Source organism: Phyllostomus discolor, chromosome 2 (genome assembly GCF_004126475.2).
Source record: "Phyllostomus discolor isolate MPI-MPIP mPhyDis1 chromosome 2, mPhyDis1.pri.v3, whole genome shotgun sequence".
In the NCBI taxonomy this organism is placed as follows: Eukaryota; Metazoa; Chordata; class Mammalia; order Chiroptera; family Phyllostomidae; genus Phyllostomus; species Phyllostomus discolor.
Window position 1 is genome coordinate 5,741,716 of NC_040904.2, and position 18,907 is coordinate 5,760,622.

General features: G+C 56.3%; 1 protein-coding gene across 1 annotated transcript; it reads left to right on the forward strand.

Annotated features, from left to right (window-relative positions):
- Window positions 1-1,505: 1,505 nt before the first annotated feature.
- ETS2 (ETS proto-oncogene 2, transcription factor) lies at window positions 1,506-17,984 on the forward strand. Its single transcript, XM_028504522.2, has 10 exons — window positions 1,506-1,780; window positions 5,825-5,896; window positions 8,247-8,358; window positions 9,452-9,571; window positions 9,933-10,133; window positions 11,542-11,625; window positions 12,617-12,841; window positions 13,661-13,924; window positions 15,610-15,728; window positions 16,668-17,984. Exons 2-10 carry the CDS (start codon window positions 5,825-5,827, stop codon window positions 16,881-16,883), a joined length of 1,413 nt encoding a protein of 470 aa, XP_028360323.1. The 5' UTR covers window positions 1,506-1,780; the 3' UTR covers window positions 16,884-17,984.
- Window positions 17,985-18,907: the final 923 nt, after the last annotated feature.

Consider the following 18,907-nt stretch of genomic DNA (forward strand, 5'->3'; position numbering starts at 1 on the left):
CCCACCCCAGCCTGCACCGGCCCCTGGTGGAGAAATGACGTCTTCCCAAGGAGTCACTGGACTTCAATGACTCAGACCCGGGCATCCCACACTGAACCCCCATGGGTGCCAGAGAAGGTGCGGTGGGCAGGCAGTCCCATTTTGAGCAAATGAACCTGACCTCATGGCTGTGGGCACCCAGCTTGTCAGACACTATCAAGGGCTGTGGTGCGTAGCCTGGGGGAGAAATCCTCTATCAGATAAAACTGCAGCTCAGAGGAGTCTGTCTTTTCTGCTACCGTTAAAAAGTAGCAGACTCTTCATGTCTCCATGGTAACTTACTATGGATCTGTGTTCCGTTTATGACACTCTTTGTTGACCTATGTATGGCTTGTGACTGGGGACCCAAATACACACTGAGGAGCCAACAGAATGAATTCAGTGCCCTGGAAATATCAGTGCCCGCTGTACTGGCTTGTCCCAGCCTTGCAGACCCCGCCGTTGACCTGTGCAATGATGATACCTGGCGACCCTCGGGTACCTGCAAACACTAAGGTACCGGTGGTATCTCAATTATCTGAGTAACTCTAGATTTAGGGTTGCCATGGAAACCTGGAGCCCTGGTAACAGAGAAGGGAGGTAGTTCCTCCGGTTTCACAGCACTGGGTCCCTGAGATGCGCCAATTTTTAGTCCCGTGGCCTTGCCTAAGCTGGGCGACTTTATTTTATATCCACCTTCGGGAATCTATATTTTCCTCCCAAATCCTGAGAATCTGACGTGAATTTGCACAGGGAGTGCACACACGCTTCTGGCCACCGACTCAAGTGCTTTCTGCTAAAAATGGAAACTTGGCAGAATATGGGCAATGGTTTGGACCGTGGGTGGTAATTACACGTTTTATGACCCGGCAAGTTATTTACCCCGAGGTTCAATTCCCTCATATTTAAAGGGGGAACAAGAAGGCCTTGCAGAATTATCGTGCGCCTTAGATCGGAGAAGCTCAGGTTGGTTACAGCTGAGGCATCGCTCAACTCTAGGGGGCGCTACCCACACGGAGGCTGTGGGAACCGGACTGCCTGGGGCAGGGTGGACCCAGCCCCCCAGCACAGGGCCCCGTGCGCACGTGTATCATCTCATTCACAGTCTTTTCACAATAAGAATGATAAGAAATCAAAGCCCTAGGAAGATGTCCCAGAATGGGGCCTCTTATTACCCAAGCCCTGCGGCCGCTCGGGGCCACCAGCACCAGTATTGGAGGTTCAAGCCTCGCGACTTGGGGAGACTCTCCGCCTGAGCTCCCGGGCGCACGCGAGGGAGTGACGGAGGCCGGCGGCCGTGGGGCGCAGCGAGGTCCGGGCCGGAAAAAGCCGGCTCCGCCCCTACCCCACCCCCGTTGCCCTCCCTCCTCTTCCTCCCCACCCTCGCCTCCTCTCCTCCCCCCATCCTTCTGCCCTCCCCTTCTCTCTCCCCTCCCCTCTAGATGCCCCTCCTCCCGACCCTGTAGTCTCCCCTCCCTCCGCCCCCCTCTCACCGATCCAGAAGAGCTCGCTGCGAAGGGACTGGGCGGGTTACTTCCTCCAGCGGCGGTGCGGAGCGCAGGGCAGCCGCAACCCCGAGCGCTCGGAGCCTCCCGTTCGCCTGCTCGACTGCCCGCCCGCCTGACCGCCCGCCTGCCCTCGCCCCGGCCTCCCGGAGCGCCCCACCCGCGCCTCGGCCCCGGCCCAGCCGCGATCGCACCGAGAAGCCCGGGCCCGAGCAGCTGCCGCCCGACCGCGCGCCGGCCCTGCCAGAAGCGGCGCGGTAAGAGCTGGGTCCTGGGTGGGCGGTCCGGCCCGGCGCGGGCTGGGGGGTCCGTACACAGCGCCCTCCGGCGCCCGCTCCTCTCCCCGGGGACCTAGAAGCCGGGCTGGGGACCTGAGTAGCGCCGAGGTCCGTACGCCGGGATCCAAGCTGGGTGGTGGCTACTCCTAGGATTCGGGGGTCGCGCGTCTGGGTTCCGTGCCTCTCCGGGCTCGTGTTGCGGGTGGCCCGGTGGCTTTGAGGACGGTCCGGACGTGGGGCCCAGGGTAGGGCTGGTGACGGACCCGGTCGTGACGTGCGGAGCGGGAGGCGAACTTGGGCCGCGGCCCCCAGGGTCGCCGAGCCGGCTGGGGCGGGCGTGCGCGCCGGTTTGTTTCGCTTGTTATTGTTTCTAAAAAGAATGTCGAGGCCCTGGTGGAGGTTCCTGCCTTTGGGCACCCCGGGGAACCTGATTTCGCGAAGGGGCAGGGAGTACGCAGGAAAGATTGTCGGAGGGGGCTCCAGGGCGCCCGGGTTTGCGGGTGACTTACCGCAGCGCGCCGGGCCAGGGAGGACCTGGGGCGCCTACCACCTCAAATACCTGGGAGACTGCGGCTCCCCGAAAACGTTGGGCCCCTGGTCACCTGCTCGGCCACGTCCAGGGCCCGCCCGGGGCGGGCCGCGCGTCCTGCCTCTAGGACGAGACCCCTGCCGGGCGCCCAGGAGTGGATCAGGCAGGGCCCTTGGGCCCTGCAAGTCGAGCAGCGGGAGCCTATCGGAAATGGGGAGGGGGGTGCGAAGGGCTGCTTTTATTTTCTCGTTCTTTAAGCATTTTTAATGAAGGGATATCAGTGAGCATTTGTGCATTGAGGTGTTTTTTTTTTTTTTTAAAGCACAGGCGACTTTTTATATTGGCCTGTATTCAATTTAAGGTAGCTAAAAATAGTAGTTGACGTGCTACTTACTTAGAAAGTAAAGAAGTGAGCAGTCCCCCGTGGAGATAAGGGTAATTTATTTTAATTCACCACTGAGAGACTATGTTTGTTCCGGACAATGGCAGCGCCTGTGCGCCATCTGCCTGCCCACACCACCACCCATCAGGGAGATAAATCTCCAAGTTAAGGTTTATTAAAATTCTGAGTAATATCATGGTACAGTAAATGTTAGCACCGGCAGTTCTGCAGGGAAATATCAGACACTCATTGTTGGGATTAGTCATTCCTCTCGCTAACGTGGTAACTTTCAAGGGGGGAAAAAGCACACCAACCTTTGAAAAGTATATTGGGCGGTTGGGGGTACCTGTTGGTTTCAACTTTTTCTTTTTTTTCTTTTTTCCAATTTCCCTACATACAAGCCTGTGGCCTGATCTCACATAAGTGATCATTTGTTCCACGAAGGCCGTGGCTGTCAGGCAAGTTCTGTGTAAAAGTTTAACCATCCTCAGCACTTAGATTTCTGCCATTTTCCTTTTTTTTTCTATTTAAAAAAAAAAATGTGTTCACAAGCAGCAATCCAAAAGGACCCAAATTTAAAACTGATTTACATGGAGAAACGTGGCCTGTCGGCCACCTTCAGGAGCCATGTTGAGTGCAATAAGTGAATGAGCTCCAATTCGGTCAGTCCTGTGTCTGCCTGAAACCACTTTGGTTCTGTGTGGTTCTTACAAAACGAGTTAAAAGCTGGGCCGCAGAAGAGTTCTGTTCTGTAGTGAGTAATTACCACTGTTTATGTGGGCGGGGTAGGCTGCCTTTTCTCCCAAGTATTTGTACACAAACCCCCTCCGGCCCCCCCCCCCCCCCCCCCCCCCGGAAGCTGTTCTATCACCTGCCGTGTCCGTTCTCGCTCTCTGTGAAGGTGGGACAGTATTGTCCGTTTCCCGAGTCACCCAGCTTCTGCAAACCAGACGTGGAAAAGGAGTTGGGCTCTGCATTTTGGTCTTCGGTTTGAGGCTTGTGTATGTAATCCACAGGTTAACAGGACTTGGTCCATTCAGATGCACGCCAGAAAGCTCTAAGCTAAGGGAGCCTTTCACACCCTGACGCGTAGCCCGCAGGGGTCCGGTCTGGTATCTGCGTGCTGTCTGGGGTCTGTGGGGTGCGGCGGGACGAGACCCAGGCCCACCAGGTTGTCCCGGCACACAGGGGTGCTCGGGTCTGAGCCACCCTGGACGGCCGTGTGATCTGCACTGTGCCCCTTGAAAGCCCTGGTCGTAGCTGTGTGACCCTGGACAGGTTCCCGGAGGTCTCTGGGCCTCACCCGGGCACGCCGACTTCTCAGGGATGTCTGGGAGATTCAGTGAGGTGGGAAGGAGGGACGGTCCCCAGCGCAGACTCAGCCCTTAAGGAGGAGGAATCGGTCATAGCAGCCAGCACCAGTAGTGAATGTTGATTCTTGAGGGCGAGTGGCCCACAAAGTGGAGATTCTGAGCAAAAGTGACCACTTTTGGTCCACGACAAGCCCGGGACCTCCCCTGCCCTCCCCGAGTAGCTCTATAACTGCACCCCGGCGCTCTCCAGCCCCCCTGGCCACCAGGGCAGTTACCTGCACTCCGAGGGTTTTAACAGCCCTGCGCAGCATCTCTGGCCTCCCCTGAGACAGACACTCACCCCCCCCCCCGCCTTTCGGGGGGGGGGGAGCAGCGTGTAGGTGCTTGTGAGTGTGTGCATGTGTCTGTGCGTGTGTGCATGTGCACGCACGTGCTGAGTTGTTTGGGGAGTTTGGTTCAGCCACAGATTGATCATGAAGAAAAATCAAGAAAGCACCAAGAAGCCCAATTCGTTACAGCAAAATATGCCATTGGCCACCTCCAGTGAGCGCTGCCAATTGCACAGCATGTTAATTACCCGAAGGTCTTAGTTGTAACAGGTGGGAGCACCCAGGGGAGATGGGGGGACAGTTAGCCGGCCCCATCAAGTTGCCTTGTGGGCCTTCAGTTCCGTGGCCAGGAACTCACCCAGGTCATTTGAAAATGAGTTCTAGTTTGTCTGGTCTTTTATCTAACGCTGGTGGCCTTATCTACGTACCTGTCTCACTTACTAATATGTCATTTACCTGGCAGAACAATTATGTTTTAAGGCCCCAGATCAGTTCTTGGTCTGTTGCAGCCTGGCCCAACTGCAAGCCACATATGTAACTATAAGTTTTCTGATAGCCACGTTAAATATATAAAGTAGGTGAGCTTCATTTCAGCGTATTTCCATTCACCAAATATATCCAAAATGTTATGCAAACATGCAGTGACTATAATGTTATTACTGAGATTTTTTTACTTTTTTCCGCGAGATCTTTGAAATCACGTGTGTGTGTGTTACCCGCATCCTGGCCATGTGCCAGGTGCCCAGCAGCCACACACGCAGCTGGTGGCCACCGGTTGGGCAGTGCAGGTCACAGGTCCCGTGGGAGCCCAGATGCTATCAGGGCGAGCCAGGCAGACCTGGGGTTGGAGTGGCCTCTTGAGGAAATGCACAGCTGGGTGACACAAAGCAGCCGTGTTTGGAGCTTATGTGCTTCACACGGGACGAGGAAGAGGGTTTGGTCGGAAGCAAGGGTCCTGGCTCTGATCTTCCTGGGCTGGGGGCCCCTCCAATGTGGAGTGGGGAGCACCTCGAGGCTCCTGTGCCTGCTTCCCTGGATCTGGACCTATCCGGAGCTGCCTGGGGTGGGCCCTCTTCGGTGCCCCTGAGGCTCCTGGGCGGAGCCACTGCCCCCTGGCAGACAGGAGGTGGCACCTCCCCAGGCCCTCCCCCCTCCTGTCCCAGAAGCCCACAGGCTGCCTTAGGGAGGCTCTGAGCAGCCACAGAAAGCGATTTGATCTAAGTGGCATTCAGTGGGAATTAGCGTATTATTACTTAACTACTTCAATTGCAGAGCCTTTGTGAGAAGGGCTTTTAAATAAGAATTCCTGGCATTTGGTTCTGAATGACCATTAATGGGTAGAACCTGACAGACTCCCCAGAAGTCAGTGCCCGTGTAGCCGGGCAACCCCTGAAGACGCCTTAGAAATGTAATACTTGACTTGTTGCCTCTGACTCTTCATTTTCCTCTTCCTTTTTTTTTGTCTTCAAGATGAATGATTTTGGAATCAAGAACATGGACCAGGTGGCCCCTGTGTCTAACAGCTACAGAGGGACCCTCAAGGTGAGTGAAGTCCCAGTGAAAAGTTCTTTTATACAATTTAGATAGCTTGGTCTCTCGGCAGAAAACAAAACGGAACAAAACTGGCTGGGCTGGGCCCCAGACAGCGGGTTCTAGCCCCAGTTTTCAATTCCCTGGCTGTGTGGCTCTGAGCTGTTGGCTTCTCTCTGTGGTCCTCAGTTTCCTGGTCTGTAAAATGGGCGTCCTGATACGGATACTGTTTGTCCTCCAGGATACAAACCCATTTAACCTGTACGAGTTGAGGCCTTGGTCATTTGCTTCTGAGAGCCCTACTAGGTAAAAAGGCCTGTGGTTCTCAGTCGGCCAGAGCAGGAGTTCCCTCGGACCGCAGGAAGGCTGTTTCAGAAGTGCAATGGAACTGCCTAGGGCAGGCGGGCAGGCCTCGCCGCTGCTCCCGGCTGACGTGGCCGAGCCCGCGGGGCAGCTGTGTGCGTGGGAGCCAGCAAACAGAGGAGAGATGAAAGGCCCTTCTGCTGCACACGCAGCTCATGGGGCTTCTGTCTTAATTCTCCGTGGGAGCGTGCCGCAGCGACGCCAACCGGTGATTCCCCGCCTGCCTTCTCCTTGTTTTTAGCTGCGTGTTGTCAACGCATCTCAGAAGCAGTGGTTTTCGGTGGGCCTCCTCCGAGCTCCAGGTTTGGTATAAATAGGTGCCTCTGGCATGCTCTGTTTTACTCTGGAGATCACTGTGAGGTTATTGGTCTGCTGGGACCCAAAGACCCCCCCCCAAAAAAATGGGCTCAGGCCTTTCTGGAGGATTCTGTAGGTCGTCCAGCTTCAGGTTAGGGCGCTTTCTTGTCAGGCATTTTCAGCGCAGTGGGAACTGGACGGGCTATGATGGTACCAACTTTGAAACCACACCCCTAGGCAGAAAAATCCTCCCGCAAATTAAAAGATGAGTTGGTGTTGTCCGTGCGATTTCTGGATGTGGGGGGGAGAGCGGTCCCTGGAATTGGTGTGTTGAAATACCCAGCACGAGTGGGTATTGTCTTTTGACTTCCTGATTTTTAAAAAAGAAGAATTTACGGTCAGTGAAGGAAAGACGTTTCTTAGTCACTTGGGCAGTGCTAGTGGGAAGGTGAAAGGTCGAGTGGGTCTTTTTCCCCCCGAGTTAGCCCAACGTGATGGATCCGTTTATATAATCTAGATGAGCATTTCGAACATGCCTGTTTGGTTTTTCCCTCGACGCCATGGGTCCTAGAGGGCCGGGCGGGTCCTGGGACTCATCGTCCGGAGCATCTGGGCCCGTGCCAGCCCTCTTGTGTAATCTGTGACCCCTCCTTCTGCATTTCTAAAACGAAAGCACACGGACCCATTGTGTTTGTAAATGTGTGACCCATTCTCTTTGGGATGACTCAGCACGTGTCATTGGATTACACAGGACCTGGGATTTCCAGCTTATGTTGGAAAAGTGTAATCTTTCTTCACATTTTTTTTTTCCTTAACGAGCCGGGCAGTGGTGACTCAGGGCCTCCTCTGTCACTCGGGAGCGAGTCCCACACTAAAGGCTGTTTTGTTGACAAACGCTGGGATGAGAGCGGCACCCCGCGTGGGGTTTCGTCTCTGGGCACCCCCTGCCCTCCCTTCCCCTGATCGGTAGATGGTTCTCACTCGACAGTCTGTGTCCTTTGGAAATAATCCTTCACCCACAGGTGGTTGTGGGGCGGGGGAAGGGAGGTTCTTTTTAACATGCTTTGCTTTTGTAAAAATGCACCTTAAGGAACTTTCTCACCTGTTTTACTGTCTTCTGAACCACTGGAGAGGATGGGGGAAACACCTGCTTTCAGTGAAAGTGTTTCATTGTGAACATTTCAAAAGAAGCGCATCCGCAGCTCTTTTATGTCATCGTGTGATTCTCGGTTTTCGTTCAGCCATCGGCCTTTCGTGTTAAACACGGTGACCTGAGACGGCTTTGCAAAAGGTCGTTTTTCTCCTGCCCGCGGCCTGACTGGATTCCTCTCCCATGATGCCACAGAAGGGCCAGGTGCTCGGACCAGCTGGGCTCCGAGTCCCGTCCCAGCACTGCTCTGGGATTCTGGTGTTTTTAGGATTGTTTACCTACTTTATTCATTTAAGCGGAGGAGGCCATTGGAAATGAACTCCCGGTTGTCCCGGCTTTGCAAGGGTGATTCGGTGCCCTGGAGTGACGAGGACTCCTTTTGACCCCATGGGCCGTCCTAGAAAGCCGCTTGAGTCCTGCCGGTCCCTTCCAGGCGAGGCTTTACCGTGGCCCATGTGGTCAGGGTGCATCGGTCAGCTTGCCCCAGGACCCCTTTGAAAACAGCTCATTAAGTAGGTAAATATTATATGTTCTTTCCACCTGTTTTTGCAGCGCCAGCCAGCCTTTGACACCCTGGACGGGTCCCTGTTTGCCATCTTCCCTTCCCTGAACGAGAAGCAAGCGCTCCAAGAGGTGCCCACGGGCTTGGACTCCATCTCTCACGGTAACCCTGCTGCCCGGGTGGGCGTGTCGTGCGTGATTGCCCAGAGCAGCTCCCTTAGTAAAGAGATGACAGTTGAGGAGCCAGGAGTGGCGGTGTCTTGGGTCTTCGGTGTAAAAAGCCAGAGGGAGGCCCTGGGACAAGACCGTTTTCCTCTCCCGTACGTGTGGGGATTCCGACATCTCCCCTGCCAGACGCGCCCCAGGGAGGGCTGGTGTCCTGCTGCGGGCAACCCTGCGGAGGACCCTGAGGTCTCCATCGGGGTGTCTCCAGCCCTCAGCACCCAGGGTCACTCAGCAGAGCACAGAGGGGGCACGTTAAAATGCACCCCAACTTTTTTCTCCTGGGTTCACAGATCATCCCCTGGAGGCTGGGGGCAGCCGATCACGCCCGCTAATCTTCACCCATCTGTTTTTACTTCTGTAGTGTAGTTCCCCGTGCCATGTTTACCCTTCGGAAGGGGCTGGCACGTCGAGGAACGCCTCTGCAGTTACTACGGGAGAGTTATTAGTTGGAGACATTCCAGAGATGACTTTGTCCTATGAAGTAGGTGCTGGAAAATAGAGTCCAGAAAATTAATTAAAACACATGTGCTTGCGTCAGCGTGCCATCGTGCGACAGTCATTTATCATTCCTGAAATTGCAGAGGGAGTCCAGAGAAGACTGTTTCTCAATACGAGTTGGAAGCGCGCCAAGCTCATGGGCACGGAGGCCTGTGTGTTTGCACCGGGCCCCGAGTCTCTGCCTGCTGCTTAGCGTAATGGAGTTGGCTTCCAAGTGATGTATTTACAATCCCCCAAGCCTTTGGGCCAAAAATCCTGCATTTTCTCTCATTGTCTAAAACTTTCAAATAGCCTCCACTACACATGTTCCCTGGGCATAACACGGTAGATTGTTTTTAATCAGTGTTGTTAGGAGATGTCTGATAGTGTTTTTTTTTCAATTTTCATCCAAAAATATTCTGTCGATATTCATAGCCCTTTACGGAATGATGTCAGGGTTGGAGGTCAGAGCTGTTCTTTTCTGAAGAGTAGGATTTCTCCCTGCGACACGGCCCGCTGTGGGACCCTAACGTCACCCCGGGGTTTCTTTCCAGATGCGGCCAGCTGTGAGTTGCCCCTGCTCACCCCCTGCAGCAAGGCTGTGATGAGTCAGGCCTTGAAAGCCACCTTCAGCGGCTTCAAGAAGGAGCAGCGCCGGCTGGGCATCCCCAAGAGTAAGTGCCTCTTCCCGGGGCTGCTTTCCAGAGTCTGCTCTGTGCTGGGCGGGCAGACCTGACCACCGTTCCTTGAGATGGGGTTTTTTTTTTTGAGCTTTTGTATAATGCATCTCGCCAAGAGTGGCAGAGATGGGGTTCACCTGAGCCAGTGTTGGTTTCAACCCAGTCCGCCCAGGGCTTCGGCTAGGACTGGTGGTCCCATGTCAGAGTGTACCTGGGGGTCTCAGACGCTCGTGCCCTTGGCCTCTGGTGCACAAGTGGGCTCGGTGGGTAAATCAGCAGTGACTCCTGTGGCTTTACTGCCTCCTTCCATTTACCCCTCCCGTGCTCTGTCTTCCCTCCCCTCCCCTCCCCGCAGACCCCTGGCTGTGGACGGAGCAGCAGGTCTGCCAGTGGCTGCTCTGGGCGACCAACGAGTTCAGCCTGGTGAACGTCAACCTGCAGAGGTTCGGCATGAACGGCCAGGTGCTGTGTAACCTGGGCAAGGAGCGTTTCCTGGAGCTGGCACCGGACTTCGTGGGCGACATTCTGTGGGAGCACCTGGAGCAGATGATCAAAGGTACCAGCCACGGGAGGGGAGGGCATACAGCCGTGGGGTGAGAGGTTCAAGTGATGGAAGGGGCCTGCAAGTGCCACGGGCGAGGGTCAGGCGTGCGGCGGTAGGTCTGGACCCACCTCAGGGCGCACGTGCGGCCCCGAGTGCCGCCTCGAGGCGATCGTCTCCGTCGCTGACTTGTCCGTTGTTGCCGGATGGCATTCATCAGAGGGGACGGCGTGGTGGCTTAGATCCGGGGGCCCTCAAAGAGTCCCCCTGGTGCGAGGCTCCCCTTCCAGAACCAGAAGAAATGAGCCAGCTTCAGCAGGAGGGAGCCTCTATTCAGACAAACTCCGTGAATTCTACAGTAGATTTTCCCAAGTCCAAATGGAGTCCAACAAATACATATTTTTTTTTGGTTTTAGGTTTTTAAATAAACTGATAGGTTTTTCCACACTGATATATTACACAAAAACTGGCCACCGAACAAAGAACTCTTATCATGTAGAGAGAAAGTCTCGAATCAGACCTTATAAGAGCATGGAGATCATTGTTAAAAAAGACAGAGTTAAAAAAGAAAAAAAAAATTGTAGCGAGGGATCACGTAAGTGCAAACTTGAAGAAAACGAGCCCTTTGTAGAGTTCAGACAAACAGGCGTAATCTCGGTGGGCACTGAGTTTCAACATCTGTCCACTCAGAATTTGAAAGCCACCTCAGGGTCAACCGCCAGCTCTTTCTAGTTATGGCTCCGGAGGGCCAGGGAAACGTATTTTTAAAGACCCCCAAATGCTCCTTGAACTGGGACAAGTCTGACCCGACAGAGCTCTGGGGACATCTGTGTGTAGCAAGTTGGGCCGGTTTACCATTCCTCGGGTGTGAGTCTGGGACTGGGTGTGTGGGTGTGTGGGTGGGTGTGTGGCTCCCTGTGTTTGTAGGGGGCCGACGTACACACAGCCACACACTTTTCCCCTTTCCAAGTTCCTGGGCACAGGCGTCCCCCTGTGGCCCACTTTTTGTGTAGCGCTCACTGCACCCTTGGGGGCGGGGGAGGGGGACAGGCATCTTTCAGAAGGAGGCGGGAAGGGAGTCTGCCCAACTCACCAGCTGTCCCCAGCCCCCACCTGGGGCAGGTGACACTCCACCAGCATGCCACTCTTCGCTGGCACAAGGTCTTTCAGACAACGCAGTAGAAAACTTAACTTCGCCTGTGACGGCGTTCATGTTGGAAAACTTCCTCTTCTTGTCGAAAACGCGTGGCTGTCTCAGGTGTTCTAGTGGACGGGACGGCCTGGGACACTGTCGGATCAAACGTGCACCACTGACCGCGTGGAGTCGTTCTGACCTAACCACACGCAGGACTTCGGAAGGTCGCTGTCTTTCCGTGTGTTGTTCTGCTCCTGATCTGCCACCGCCCTCTCTCCCGTTCCTTAGAAAACCAGGAGAAGGCAGAAGAGCAGTATGAAGAGGATTCCCACCTCAACTCCGTCCCTCACTGGATCAACAGCAATTCACTAGGTCAGTCTGCGCCCCGCCCCTAAGATCTTGGTGTTAAGTCGTCCTGCTAGTTCACGGGCGGCCCGAAGGCACTGCCTAGGCCTGCGCTGACCCGTGTGGTGGCCTCGAGTGGCTGTGGAGCTACTGGGGCGTGCAACGTGGCTGGTCCGCACTGAGGTGTGTGCTAAGAGCATCGTGCACCCCAGATCCAGAAGCCTCAGTACGAGACGAAGAATGGAAAATAGCTCCTTCCTAATTTGAAAATTACTATGATTACCTGCTGAAATGATCACTGATATCTTAGGTCACGTAAAATGTTCAAGTTTCCCGTTTCTTTTTACACCTTAAACGGGGCTGCTAGAAACTTGACCATTGCCTCATGGCCGATGCCGGTCCAGGCCACGCCCAGAGGGAGGGGCAGGATGTAGTGAGCTGATGGCTGGGGTGAGTCTAGTATAAGGGGTGAGAGGTGGCTGGCGCGGGCCATGGGTGGTCAGCAAGATCACGTGTGCTCTGACCTTTGGGGTTGAAAAAGGGGTCATGGACTTCAGGTCTGCCCTCTGGTCGCTGACATGGTGAAGAGCATAGGTTACGGGGGACAGGGGGCTGGAGATGCCACTTGGGAGTCACGTACAGGGGCATATCACTTTGTCTGAGCCTCAGTGGCACTGGAGGCTAAAAGCGCCAGTGACCCCTGTCATTCCGAGGGAAGCGGGAGAGCACTTGGTGAGCGAGAAACGTAGCAGCGTGAACTCCGGGGGCTCGGCACCCTGGGCCCGAGGCAGCGGGCGCTTTGGAAAAGGGCGTGTGAGGCTGGGAGGATGAATGGTTTGAAAAAGGAGGACTCTGTGCAAAACCCACCCATCAAAGCCCACGTGTTCACCGAGGGCTGGCGAAGGCCGGGGGTCCTGTAGAACGAACGGCTTGCATTCCATTAGATGAGAGGTGTAGAGGGTCCTGGTCGTCCCGTACGGCCACCTAATGGCTGCGCGGTCACATGGCTCTGTTCCAGGGTTTGGCGTGGAGCAGACGCCGTATGGGATGCAGACGCCGAGTTTCCCCAAAGGCGGGCTCCTGGACAACCTGTGTCCCTCCGCGGCGGCGCCCGGCGGCCTCGGTGCCGAGCAGGAGTTTCAGATGTTCCCCAAGTCGCGGCTCAGCGCCGTCAGCGTCAGCTACTGCCCCGTCAGTCAAGACTTCGCGGGTGGCGGCTTGAGCCTGATCCCCAACGGCGCCGGTAAGAAGGGGCTGCCCGCTGATCCCTCCATTCAGCGGGCCCTGGGTCCGAACCCGGGAGCCACAGTCAGACGGGGACATGGGCTCCTCCACCCACCGTCCCATGTTCAGCCATTGGAGGAAGCCAAGGACACGCGTCCTTCTCAGGGACATGGGTCACTGCCACAGACGGCTGACTCACTCAGCAGGCGTGTCCCCGACGTGTTTCAGGCTGTGGGGCGGGAGGGCATTGGGTAAACCAGACGCAGGGAGCGCCCGCTGTCCTGGACAGATCCCTCCGCCCCATGGGATATTTGGGGGACAGCGTAGGAATCTAACATTTCTTTTTGCGGACATGTGTGCGCGCAAGGCGCGCAAGCTCCCGGGGATGCAGCTGCTGGGGTTTTTACAAACACACACCTTGTATAGCAACCACCCCGGTGCAGATGGGGTTGCGGCATCTCAGAAGGCTCCCTCCTGCCCGTTCCCCATTGTCAGTATCCTCCCCGCCCCAAGCGGAATGATCGGCATCATTTTTCCAGGTTTTAAGTGGGGTCACGCTACTCCTTTGTTGCTGCTGTATCGGATTCCATCCGATGAGGCTACGCTCAATGGATGGATTCGATTGTTGGTGGGAGATGTGGTTGTACTGCATACTTCTAAGGAGCAAGCCCCTTGGTTTAAGAGCATTAGGGCGTCTGAACGATTCTGCACCAGCAGGGAAGGTCGTGGAGCGGGGGTGGTTGGTAGCGATGCCGCCGTTGGGGCGGAGAGAGCCCAGTGCCCCGTCAGCAGTGCGGCTGGGTGCGTGGTTGAGTGTGTGCCTGCTTGTCCCCGCCAGGGAAGGCCGGAGACCCGGACGCCCCCGAGAACGGCAGGGACAGCAGCTTCGAGAGCTCGGACTCGCTGCTGCAGTCCTGGAACAGCCAGTCGTCGCTGCTGGAGCAGCGGGTGCCGTCCTTCGAGAGCTGCGAGGATGAGTGCAGCCAGGCCCTGGGCCTCAGCAAGCCGACCATGTCTTTCAAGGATTACATCCAGGAGAGGAGCGACCCGGTGGAGCAGGGCAAACCAGTCATACCTGCGGCCGTGCTGGCCGGCTTCACAGGTGAGGGAGTGTGCCGCGCCGGGAGTCCGTCCCCGCCCCATGCCCTGCCCCGCCCAGCACGGCCATGTTTAGCGAGGGTGTTCCTGGTCGGAGCTCATTGGCTCTGCACCCCCGTGCATGGGTTCCGGGGGGTATAATCCCGACTCTAGACAAGCTGTGTCTGAACCCCAAGAAGGCCAGCCTTACGGGAATGCTGTGTGCTCAGCCCAGCGGTGCGGTTGGAGGCCACGGCTGCTCCGGCCACCTGGGATGCACTCAGCCGTCCCGAGAGGAGGGGACTGGGGCCAGAGGAGGCTTGAGCGCTGACTCACCCTCCCCGGGAATGTCAAAGAATGTAAACCAGCTCGGGGAGGGGCAGCCAGCCGGCCTCAAAGAACACGGGACTGTTCACCTTTCCTTGCTCCTAAAACCCATCTTGTTTGTAAGGTTTGGGTAAGAGCTATTCTAGGCAAGGGTCAAATACCAAAGCTGTTTTTGGAAACAAATATTTCCAGCACTTGAGCGAAAATAGAGATTTTTTTTCCCAATTGCTTCATATGTCCTTAAATGAGCTATGTTGACTATATAGAGAGCCGCTGGGGCTGTAAGAAATACCTCCTCACAAGAATCTCACAGGTTAAAATAAGAACGGGCAGGCCTCATCCATTTCTTCCTGCCCTGTGAAAGAAACCGCCGTGGAAACGTGTTAAAAATACCCAAGGCGTGAGTGAGAAGTGTCGTAGATTTCTCTCCCGGGGGTCAGGGCCAGACAGGAAAATAAACAGCCGTGGGGTTGGGGGTTTTCATTTCATTGTTCGTTACCTGCCTGCTCCGTGTGGGCAGCCAGACATGTGATCGGTAGGACAGCCCACCGTGGGCGGGGCGCTGACCCACTTTACAGATGGGGAAATGCGCTCAGGTGACACAGCTGTCTGGTGACACAGGCAACCAGTTCTGTCTGGTTCCAGAACTCCTGGAGCCTCCCAGCCCAGCCTCTCAGCCGGCGGCCTCTGTGTCTTAGGGGACAGGTCTTGGATGGGCGTGTGATCTGGGGCGGCACCTGGCCTCGGAGCTGTGTCTTATACCTCGTATTTGGAAGGTGCTTCTTCACAAGGCGCTGGTTCTCAATACTAATGAGGAAAGGGCCCATTAAGGGCACTTTGCCGAGCACAGGCCCCAGCACACAGGTGGTGAGGCTGTGGGTGCCGCTCCAGATGCCCAGGCGGCTCTGGACACATCCGAGTCCTGGATGAAGCCCTTTAGCCACCGTCACGTGGGCAGAAAGCCACAGCGCAGGATTCCACGAGTAACGCGCCTCCTTGTATGGTTCAGTGCCCCGCCCTCAACCGCCCGTCCTGACCCAGCGTCTGTAGAAACACGCACTGCACAGAAGGGACAGTGACGCGGCGTGACGAATCTTGAGGCCGAGTGTCGGTAGTCTGGAGTCTTTTCCCAGATAAACTAAGCCCAGCGTTCAGGGGCCCACTGACCTCTTTTCTGGGAGCAGGAGGCATGGACGAAGACCCCCGTTTGGTGTCCAGCCTCACCGCGCCAGCCTCCAGGACTGTCACCAGCACCTGGGTGGCCCTTCCCACCGGCACCCGGGAAGGGGGTGCGAGTCCCTCAGCCTGCTGGTTTCACTAGGGCGGCCGAAGCCTTGCCGTGTTCCGAGTCTATAAAAGCCTGTAACCCGGCCCTCTCTGCAGGAAGCGGGCCCATCCAGCTGTGGCAGTTTCTCCTGGAGTTACTCTCCGACAAGTCCTGCCAGTCGTTTATCAGCTGGACCGGCGACGGATGGGAGTTTAAGCTCGCTGACCCCGATGAGGTATGGCCGGAGCCCGGGAGGCCTTAGGACTTTCCACCCTATTTTCATCCCTTTGGGTTCGCAAATTGAGTTCCCTGGGAGAAAGGGGAGCTCTCCTGGCGGGGGCGGGGGAACCTGAGTGCGGCCCTGGCCCTGTGGACAGGTGTGCCGTGTCTCTGGGCAGGTGCGCCCGTGTCAGCCAGAGTTCGCCGTCTTGCCTCGTCATTGAATAAAAGGGTGCAAGCAGTAAACTGAGGCTCTCTCTTGGCCATGTGAAAAACACCTTTAGGAAACTTGCTTCCTTCTGTCGGGGGAAGCGAGCCTTGTACCCCAACGTATGCACCCTGCTGGGCTTTGCTGTGTCCCTCAGCTGAGCTCGGCCGAGCCTCCCAGTCCAGTCTGGAGGAGAAAGCCAAGGGCAGGTCCAGAGCCGCCCATCGGGACAGCATTAGAGAAGCTCTGGGTCTCTGACTGGTCCGGTGCAGTCTGTCACCTCCTGTCCCCTGGGAGACAGAAGCACTGAGGGTGGGGTCATGTCCCATGGCTCAGAACCCCACTCGGCAGTTGTCCGAGTGTGGGACTCAGAACCCAGGAGGTAGAGGGAGGGGACGCAGCTCCTCCCTAGTCGCAGAACACCCCCCTCCCCCGGCCCCCGTTCGGAACCCTCGGCTTCCGGGCGGTTTTCTTGAGCAGGAGACTTGGAGTCCTGTATCAGAGCGAGCTGTGGGTGGGGCACCGCACTGTGCTCCGCCCCTCCCTCTGTCCCCCAAGAACCAGCCGAGGGACACAGTGCCCTGTCACTCTCATCCTTCCATCCTAAAATGGGTGGCACCTTCGGGGTCTTTTAGTGGGCAGGTTCCCCCTGGGAGCACGCAGTGGCGTCGTCATCGGGGGGACGTCATTCCCGTGTCCTTACGTGCCCCGTGGAATTGAACTTACCTCCACCCGTGCCCTCTGCAGGTGGCCCGCCGGTGGGGAAAGAGGAAAAACAAGCCCAAGATGAACTACGAGAAGCTGAGCCGAGGTCTGCGCTATTACTACGACAAGAACATCATCCACAAGACGTCGGGCAAACGCTACGTGTACCGCTTCGTGTGCGACCTGCAGAACCTGCTGGGCTTCACGCCCGAGGAGCTGCACGCCATCCTGGGCGTCCAGCCGGACACGGAGGACTGAGGCCCCAGGGGGGCCGCCCACGGGGGCCTCCTGACCGACTGTCCCCGGGCCCCTGCCAGGCCGATGATGGAACACTCCAGGGAAGTCGCCGAGAAGCAGTGGCCTTAACTTCGTCGGAAACCGCAGCTCTTCGCCCAGAGCAGCCCGGCGTGTCGCTTCTGAAGCCTGCGGGTGGGGAAAGCTATTTATGACGCAGTCACGTGACCGCGGCCCCCACGGGGGCGAGCTCCGGGCGGGCTGCATGGCCCTGCCACTCCGGCCAGGCTGTCGGACATTCTCCGAGGAGCAAACACGTCGTGGACACACACCTTTTTTTTTTTTTTACTTTCTCTGGCCTTTGGCAACCAGGAATCACAGAAGCAAAAGCGGCCTCTATTTCAGAGGGCAGGAGGGGCCGGGAAGCAAAGTGCCATTTCAGAAGTGGGTTTGTATATACGATTGTAATCTTCTCATTGTTACCAGAATCCTCTAACAGGTCTATTTAACAGATATTGTATATTGTAATTTAAAATAATTATATTACTGTATGTGAAATAGGGATGCCATGTTTATTCCACTCTTCGAGAGCCCAGGCGGCGTTTTGCAAACGTCGACTCTGCCGCAGCGGGCTAAGGATGTGCAAGACGTGTATTACATACATTGACTTGGCCTGCAGGACGGAGGTCTGAGAGGGTTCATCCCTGGTGTTTTTTGTTTTGTTTTGCCCGGGTTGTATCTGGCAAGGACTTTGTACATTTGGGAATTTTTATAAGAAACTTAATGTTATTATCTGGGGGCACGCCTGGCCTCTGGTTCCTCCTCTAATTGTCATGTAAAAGCTATAAAGCAGTATTTTTCTTGACAAATGCCATATGTTCTCCATTTCTACGCATGCCTTCAACTCAGTGGACGCACGGAGTTTTATTTCCCGATCCCATTGTGTTTCCCCCACAACTCCCCTCCCCGACCGGCCACGGCCAACCCTGTGCCCCGCTCCCGAGCCCCAGATGACGCTGGAGGATTAAACTAAGAAAACTAATGTTGGAAAGACGCGACTCCTTTTCAGAGAGCAGGAGGGATTTACGTAGCAGCTATTTTTACCGTAAAAGTAATGCACTGGGAGGAAAACGTAAGAACGCTCCGTTTTGTGTCTCAGCTGCACACAGAGTTACCCGCCGTGCGGGGCTGAAGGTCGGGGGGGGAGGGGACGCCGCAGGAACGCAGCCCGCCATCCGGTCCGCATCCTGGGCCGTCTGGACACCACGCCGCTCCTTTCTCCGTGGCGGCCACGGCGACGTAGGTTTGTTCTTGTAAGCAAGCATGGCTGGAGAGGATGCATCAAACCTGTTCGCAGGAGGAAGATGTTCCGAGCGAGCACCTTGGAGACGTGCGGCTGATTCTAAGGTGCCCCCTGGCCAGCGCGTGTTCCTGGCCTTCGTGAACCATCTGGCCCCCGAGGGTTGGCAAGTCAGACAGGTGGCCCTGAGCAGCGCGAGGGGACACCTGGAGCCGTCCCTGTGCCGACCCCTCGTGCTCGGCGAGAGAGAGAGGAGCTGAGGAGGGCAGTGCTGCCTCCAGAAGAGCCACGCGGGGCGGTTCCCGGTGTCTCGGAACAGGACGTCTCTCAGGCCGGCATCTGTGGACCGCTCGGATGTCGGTCTGTCTGTCGGTGACATCCACAGACGTGTGACTGGGAACACGCTGCTGCCAACACGGATCTCAGCCGCCGCTCGCTTCGTTTGGGGTCGAGCCGCACGGAGCCAATGTTTAACTTTTTTTTTCCTGACCGAGTTGGCAGCGTCATGCCGCCTGACCCAAGAGTGACGGACACTGAAGTCCCTTTGTCAACCTCCAGCGCAGCGACGGGCAGACCTGAAGCAGGAAAGTCTTGCGATGTGGCTGTTTCTTTCCCAAATAATAAAACTATTTTGTTTATATAAACTCCTCCTCGTCGGAGTCATTCTTCGTCCCCACCCCCACACGGAGCGGGGAGGGAGGGCGCTGAGCCCAGGGCCACCCCACTCCGCGGCTGTCAGCCCTGAGTC

Excerpts from the sequence above, each read along its gene's own strand:
- ETS2 (XM_028504522.2), top strand. The coding sequence starts at position 5,825 with ATGAATGATTTTGGAATCAAGAACATGGACCAGGTGGCCCCTGTGTCT. Across the intron at positions 12,842-13,660 it reads CCTGATCCCCAACGGCGCCG|GGAAGGCCGGAGACCCGGAC; the intron begins GTAAGAAGGGGC and ends TGTCCCCGCCAG. Across the intron at positions 15,729-16,667 it reads AGCTCGCTGACCCCGATGAG|GTGGCCCGCCGGTGGGGAAA; the intron begins GTATGGCCGGAG and ends TGCCCTCTGCAG.